The following is an 8137-nucleotide window of genomic DNA, read 5'->3' on the forward strand; positions in this document are numbered from 1 at the left end:
TTTTTGCTATAGGGTGCATGTACTCATCAGAGAGAGAGAGAGAGAGGGAGAGAGACAAGGAAAGTGAGAAAGGATTCCCTATGAGAGGGGTTCCATGCCACAATCCCTTTTCCATACACCTCTCAGAATTTTGGGCACGTATGCACACATACTCGGCCTGTTTTGTTTCAAGCCCCCAGATAGGGATTTGAACCGCACATTTGGTCACCTGGGATCCAGCCATCTTAACCATGATGCCACCAGCTGGTCCACAAAGCAAGGTCAAAGTGGCGAATCGGATGACCTGAAATTTAGACTCTTTTGAGGGCTTTTGTTCACACTCTTAAAAAATTTTTTGTTGTTGTTGCTATAGGGTGCATGTACTCATCAGAGAGAGAGAGAGAGAAAGAGAGCGAGGGAGAGACACAAGGAAAAGGGGTTCCATGCCACAATCCCTTTTCCATACACCTCTCAGAATTTTGGGCACGTATGCACACATACTCGGCCTGTTTTTTTTCAAGCCCCCAGATAGGGATTTGAACTGCACAGTTGGCCACCTGGGATCCAGCCATCTTTTTTTTTTTTTTAGAGGTTTTCGCTATAGGGTGCGTGCGCTCGCCAGACAGACAGAGAGAGACATAGAGACAGAAAGCAAGAAACCACCCCCCAGGGGGGATGGTCACGCCGCAATCCCTTCTCCTCCATTGTCCTCTCGGGATCTTGGGCACGCACACACATGCACCCGGTGTGAGTTTTAAGCCACCGGGTCCGGGATGCGAACCGCGGTCGACTACGTGGGAGTTCAGTGACATAGCCTTTATGCTAACTGCTGGTCCCCCTGTTTGCAGAATTTTTAAACCACTTCTTTTCTGGGCACATACAACCTAATTTGCTATATTTGCATAAATGCCTATGAGAGAAATAATTTGTTTCCCTATGTGCCCTTCCCTCCCCACCCCTCCAGAAAGATGGCTAAGAACACGGTGGAAATGGAAACTCAACTTTGGGGCTGAAATCTCAGAGGAGAGAGTGACAGCAGCAGGATGGAGTACCAAGGCCTGAGGGGGCATGACCTACCCCTCCTCTCTATCTCTTGAAGCCACCGTACATCCTCAGGAATTTCTGTAGGCCTGCCTCATTGAACATAGCATCTGTTATGACCAGAAATTATAATTATGGTCTTATCTTCTATGGAAGCTCATATAGTGAGCTCAGAAACATGGAGGGGAATTCATTCAGGACACCCCCAAATGGCAAACAACTCAATGCCCATCAACAAAGAATAGATAAATAACTCGTCGCATAGTCACACAACAGAATACTACACAGCAGTAGAAATGAATCTTTACGTACATAAACAACATGGACGAATCTCACAAACTTAACAAAGCCAGATCCGATCACACGCACTGTATGATTCCATTTGCATAAAGTTCAGGAATAGGAGATGGATGTATGCTATTAGAGGTTAGGTTAATGATTACGCCTAGGGTAGAGGAGGCAAGGCAGGAAGAGACACAACGGGGAGGAGTTGGTAGTGTTCTTTCTTCTGGGTAGTGGTTGCAGGGGTGCATTCTTTTTTGTGAAAATTCATCAAACCCATACATTATAACTTGAGTACCACTCTGCATGCAAATATACTTCATTGTAAGTTTTTTTTTTTTTTTTAAAAAAAAGGCCTGATGCTCTTGGGCAATGTAAGCAGAGACTAGAAGTAGAGTCCTTTGTAGTTGATAGGTACCTTCTTGAAGCCCCGTACAGTGATTTGTCCTGATGCAGGGTCCTTGTAAAGGCTGTATGCTTTGCCTGGAAGTCTTTCCCTCTGTGTGCTGCTTTCTGGTTAACGTCTAGGCGTCCTTCAGTTTTCAGCTGATAACCTCCAGGAAACCTTGCTTCGTTCAGTCTAGGTCAGGTTATCTTTGCTGCAAGCTCATAGAACTTTGCTTTCAAACACTTCACTTATGTGTGATTATATACTTGTTTGTGTGATTGTTTGATGATTATCTTCCTCAGCAGAATGAGTTGCAAAACAGTGGTAATGTGTTTGCTCCTACTCACCATTAAATCCCCAGGACTAAACAGAATGCTTGATAGCATAATAGGCACTCATTACATATTTGTCAAAGGATTGAATAAGTGAAGGGTGAATGAGTGATTGAATAAATAAAGGTCTATGGAAGCAGTGCAACGCTACCCCCAACAAATATTGCTTTATCTCATAAACTCATTGGAAATATTCCATTCTGTTTTCTAGTGGACATGAGTATAAAATATTTTATGGTAACTGCCATAACATGAAATTGGTGATCCTAGGAAAGACATGCCCATATGCATAGAGCTTGTGTACACTCAGGCAGATTGTTATGTCTTTCCCAATATGGTATATATGCCTTAATTTTAGAAGCTAAGACGTACATGTGCTTAGCACCTTCCAAATGATAGCTGAGAAACAGGAAGTCAGAGTTCTATGACCTTAGAGAACATTTAGGTCTCAACTGAGGAATTGGAGGCACAGTGGGATAATGGGATTTCCCCAAGGTTACAGAGTTAGCTGATCTTTTTATTTATATTTTAATAAAAATAAATCTATCTTCCTGTCACCTTGGAGGGTACATAAGAAAAGAAGGTTGGGGAAGTTTTCTCCTAGATTTGATTCTAGCACTCACTAGTTGGGTGGTTGTTGGCAAGTTGAACTTTGGTTTTGTCATCTGCAAAATGGGGGAGAGAGTAAAAGTATTTAACCCACGGGGTTGTCGTGAAGATTTAGTACAGGCAAAATACTCCATTCAGTGTCTGGTCCTTGGAAAGTACTCAGTAGTATTCAGATGCTGTTAAATTTCATGCCTTGGAGCTTGAGGGAGAAGAAGAATGGAGGAACTGACCTTGGCCTTCAAGGGATGGGAGTCCAAAATAAGATGCTTCTACTCATTAAACTTGGGAAAGACAGATCTTGCTCTAGTTCAAGGGCAAACTTGGATAGCATCTATTTGACTGTATCTCTCTGCAGGAGTCGTTGAATCTACAGCCTTGGTTGTTTGGTTGAGAAGACAAATTAGCCAGAAAGCATTTTTATTCAACAACAGCCAGCAGGTGGCAGAGTTTGTGAAAGCCAGGCCCTTGGTCATTGTTGGCTTCTTCCAGGTACTGGGGTCAAGAGGTGGGAGGAGGCTTGTCAACTAGTGGGAGTGCTGTATCTGGGAGGGAATAAGGTGAGGAGACTCGTTCACTTGTGCATGCCCACTTTTCCCCAACCAAAGAGCTGGTTTCCTGGGGAGTGCTCCAGGGTCTAAATAAATAGAAGAGTTTGACAACTGGTTTTAACAAGGTAACTTGTCTTTGAGGGGGTTCATTTATAGCATCACTGAAGAACACGATTTCTTATTTTCTTTCTGTATTACTAACTTCTGCCAGTCATGCTTGGGGCAGGTCAGACTCTCTCCCTAAACTCTTTCCAAGCACTCGTATGTATTGAAATTAATAATATGGGACCAGCAAATAGAGTAATAGTTATGTCACTGGACTCCCATGTAGTTGACCATGGTTCGAATCCTGGACCCAGTCCAGTGGCTTAAAACTCACACTGGATGCATGTGCATGCATGCCCAAAATTCTGAGAGGAGAATGAAGGAGAAGGGATTGCAGCATGGCCATCCCCCCCACCCTGGGGTGTGATTTCTTGCTTTCTCTATCTCTCTCTGTCTCTTTTGGGAATACACAGACCTTATAGCAAAAACAAAACAAAACAAAAAAAACACCCAAAAAACAAAAAACAAAACCTGAAAAAAATAAAATAAAAACAAAAAAACTAAAACTAATAACATATCGTAAACATGCACTCACTTGAAAACAAACCAACTAATCCTCTTCATAGGTACAGAAGGGGAAAGTTTGAGGAAGGACAGAAATAATATATATAATACTAAATATCTCATGATAGCTTTTTATTGATTTTATATTTTAATTTATAAATACTTTTCAAATTTGTTTTGTTTTAGGGAACTAGTTTTTTTTTATGTGTCTTAGCTTGTTTACCATAAATTGATGACTCCTTCCACTGGAAGTCAGAACTTTTTGGCATCCTACTTATACATGACGAGTATGTGTCCCTGCACCCTCCTCCTTTTTGGAGAGTATTTTTGGCCCTATTCCTTTCTCAAACTAAAGAAGGATGACTGAAGCTATAACTCTATCTGATACCAAATTAATTTTTGATATTACATGCGGCCAAATCCATTGCATTTTCTGAAAGCAATTAAGAAATACATTTGAAAAAGTCTCAATTCTGGTCTAGAACCATCTGTAATAATTGGAAAAGATCAAGTTCGTCTTAATTCTCTCCATTGATCGCCATTGATCTCTGAGGATTTGCCTATTTCAGCTTTAGTCATAGCCAGAGACACAATATGTGTATGGAGTATCCATCGAAGGAGATCGGGATACCCCAGCAAAAACCCTGAAATTTGGAAAAGTGAAAGATTAATTGACCCCTACTTTCACCTTTCCTTAGCTAGACATTTTTCCCTCTCCCAAAGCTTTGCTAAACATTTTTTCCCAAACAGGATTTAGAAGAAGAAGTAGCAGAGTTGTTCTTTGATGTGATCAAAGACTACCCAGAACTAACGTTTGGAGTGATAACGATTAAAAATGCTGTTGGCCGTTTCCATGTCACTCTTGACAGTGTCCTGGTGTTCAAAAAGGTAGGTCTCTAGTTCAAAGCAATGAAATGTGTATGGGTTTTGGGTACAAATTCTGGTTTGTTATTGATGAATGATGGCAATGAAGAGAAGGAGATGCAACAGAAGTTAGGAGTTAGCGACTTCATTCTCCCTTCCCAATAGACCTTGATTTTGTTGTTAGTCCAGGCCCTTCTGAGAAGCAATTATCTAGCAGGATTAAATATGCAAAATAAATATTGGGACCAGCAGTTAACGTAATGGCTATGTCCCTGGACTCCCATGTGGTCAACTGTGGTTCAAGTCCCAGACCCAGTGGCTTAAACTCATGCCGGGTGCGTGTGAGTGTGAGTCCAGGATCCCAAGAGGAGAATGGCGAAGGGATTGCGGCTTGGCCATCTCCCTTGGGGAGTGTTTTCTCGCTTTCTGTCTCTCTGTATCTCTGTCTTTCTGGTGAGCGTATGCGCCCTATAGCAAAAAAGACAAAACAAAACAAAACAAACACAAAAAACAAACAAAAACTCTCAAAAAATATGCAAAATATTTATTAGGAAAACAGCCTCCAAAGGAAACAGAGAGCTAGAGAAGGCTCAGAGAACCATCACACCATGACGAAGTTTTGGCCTTTTAGAAGGAAAGGAGGCAGGATGGAAGATTCTTTCATAAAAGTTCTAAAAGAGCTCATCAAAGTCTTAAATAAAAATTAAAGAAAAAAGTGATCAAGCAATCCTTCACTTGTGAAACATCTGGTCATGAACTCAATAAATTCTGATCTGTTATGTAAAAACAAAACAAAACAAAACAAAGTCTTCTATCAGGGGAGTCCTGAATCTCCCAGGAATGGGCTTGCTTCAGTTTCCCAGATGACCTCAGTCACTTATTGGGAATAGTGTGTGTGAGAAACTGTTTAACATTCACACAAATATTTTGATGGATTTCTGTGCATAATAGCTGTGGTTGTCAGTCAATCACACTCCCTGTCATTGCAGATCTCAGACTTTCATGGCTGCCACATACCCATATTCAACCTATGAGTTAATCCACCCAGCCATTCATGTCAAATAATTTGATAATGAATTACACCTGCCACTGTCCCTCGGCATTTTTCTTTTCTCTAAGGGAAAAAATTGTGCTATTTATATTACTTAAGTGCCTACATCGTGGAACCTACTGTCTTCCAACATTTTTCCTTTTTTGTCTAAGGGAAAAATTGTGAACCGCCAAGAGCTTATTAATGACAGTAACAACAAACATGACCTCAATCAAGTCATAAAACAGCACCTTACAGATTTAGTGATTGAATACAACAGTGAGGTCAGTGAACAAAGGGTCCTTGGGAGAAGGGTAGCTGGAATGGCTGTGGGTGTTCGGGATGACATGCTTTCCTTGCATTTTCAGAATAAGGATTTGATTTATGAATTGAACATCCTCAATCACATGCTGCTCTTTGTCTCCAAAAACTCTGAATCATACAGTGTCATAATTCAACATTATAAACTGGCATCGAAGGAATTCCAAAATAAGGTTAGTAGCATGTGTCATTGCTCTTTGGGGCTCTTGGATAGAGGTCCAAGACCTGCAAACCTGGAGATCATTTGCTTGTCCTGCTTATTATAAATTAAGTCAGGGGAGATTTGCATGTGTACTTGCATATCATTTCCTGGTTTACATCTCCGTATTATTTATTATTTCATTTTAAATCAGCCTCCTCCATTCTTCCTGCCCAGAGTCAGTTCCTCTTTTGCAAAACCGATGTTCCTTTTCTCATGTTTTCTATATGTCTCCTACAGGAACATGATGGTTTAGCTGCCTTTTTGATGGACTTTGCTCCACTAGAAGTGGTGAGGGCAGTATGGGAGCACTTGGCTTGGAGGTGAGGGGGAGAAAAGACTCCTCCTGTTCGAGGTCAGGGAATACAAAAAGCCTGTATGTGTGAAGCAGTAGTGATTGGTAAATCATGGCTGAGATTCTGGACTTTAACATCACACAGAACTAAGTTCAAATTTTCTTCCTCTTACAAGCTATGTATATTGTCTTAGCCACTTTCCCTGACCTCTCATCTTTAGTCTCCTTATGTCTGAAATGGAAAATTGTAGTAACAATTAGAAAATCTATACAATAAAGAGTGTTTGTTATTATTGTCATTAGAAACAAATTGGTACACTAAACCTTTATTTAATGTAGTTACCACTACCTAGATTATAGGCATTATTTATTTAATTTTTATTTTTATTTGTATAAGAAGTATGTTAATGGAAGACTTTTTTCTTTTGAAAAAAATGATTTTGAAATTAAAATACTTGAATACTTTTAAACCTCAAAGATGAAATAAAACTGCTCTAGCATGAACATATTTAATACTCAGGAAGATGGTTCTAATCAAAAATACCTCTTATAAATCTATTCTCTGATTTTTTTTTCAATTTTACACTTTAAGATTTATTTTTCAAGGTAATTAAATTGATTGCAACTTGATAGCTTTCCATCTATGTTAAAGGAGTCAATATTTAGACGTTTTTTCCTTCTAGGTGTTTTGTTCTGCTATTTTTTTTTTTTTTTTGGAGAGGTTTCGCTATAGGGTGCGTGCGCTCACCAGACAGACAGAGAGAGACAGAGAGACAGAAAGCGAGAAATCACCCCCCAGGGGGGATGGCCACGCCACAATCCCTTCTCCTCCATTCTCCTCCTGGGATCTTGGGCACGCACACACACGCGCCCGGCGTGAGTTCTAAGCCACCGGGTCTGGGATGCGAACCACGGTTGACTACGTGGGAGTCCAGCGACATAGCCATTATGCCAACTGCTGGTTCCCTCTGCTATTTTTTTTTAATTTCTTAATTGTGCAGAAGTTTATTTTGGCATAGATCAGGAGATGAGGTTCTAAATTGCTGTCATCCTAATTAGTGAGCTTCCCAATTGCCACTTACTGATTTTGGATCAATTTAGAGCTAGAGATAATTGGTTAGATTAATAGTGTTGCAGTAGATCGTACACCTATCTCTACCTTGTTCGCCTCTATAACCCAGTGCCCAGCACATTGAAGTAGACAATATTGGTTGAAAGTATATAAGGATGGTTTTAATAAGTCTCCTTTGTTTCCCATAGTCTCCCCAGCTCCTCCATGAGTAGCACCTAGTGGGGCCCTTAATCTTTTGATGGATGAATGACATCAAAGTTCCTGATGCACGACCTTTAACTCATCTCTCTGCTTCCACTTTTCTTGTCTGTAAGCAGAAGGATCTTTGAAAAATTAACATGCTTCTGCTGGCATACTGTCCTTCAGTGGACTCCCCTTCTGTTCAAACCTAAACCCAGGCTCCTTACTGGGCCTCTGACGTCATCTTTGACAGTCTTGACCTCCCGTCCCAAGTTTCTCTCTCTCTCTCCGTGCTGATTCTACACTGGACTTTCTTTGCTGCTGCTAGAACACTAAAATCTTTGTTTGTCTTGCACCTAGACCTTTGTGCAGTTTCCACTGCCTGGAC

At 40.7% G+C, this 8137-nt stretch overlaps 1 protein-coding gene across 1 annotated transcript in view; it reads left to right on the forward strand.

Moving 5' to 3' along the window:
• The window catches only part of LOC102483381 (protein disulfide-isomerase-like protein of the testis), a 25673-nt gene extending 17961 nt beyond the window's left edge, over positions 1-7712 (forward strand). Inside the window, exons 4-9 of the mRNA XM_006153299.1 lie at positions 2987-3120; positions 4539-4676; positions 5856-5966; positions 6051-6176; positions 6443-6525; positions 7679-7712. Of these exons, the coding sequence (XP_006153361.1) occupies positions 2987-3120; positions 4539-4676; positions 5856-5966; positions 6051-6176; positions 6443-6525; positions 7679-7712 (626 nt within the window). The remainder of the gene's footprint in view (positions 1-2986; positions 3121-4538; positions 4677-5855; positions 5967-6050; positions 6177-6442; positions 6526-7678) is intronic.
• Positions 7713-8137: the final 425 nt, after the last annotated feature.

Source organism: Tupaia chinensis, unplaced genomic scaffold (genome assembly GCF_000334495.1).
Source record: "Tupaia chinensis unplaced genomic scaffold, TupChi_1.0 Scaffold000367_1, whole genome shotgun sequence".
NCBI lineage: Eukaryota > Metazoa > Chordata > Mammalia > Scandentia > Tupaiidae > Tupaia > Tupaia belangeri.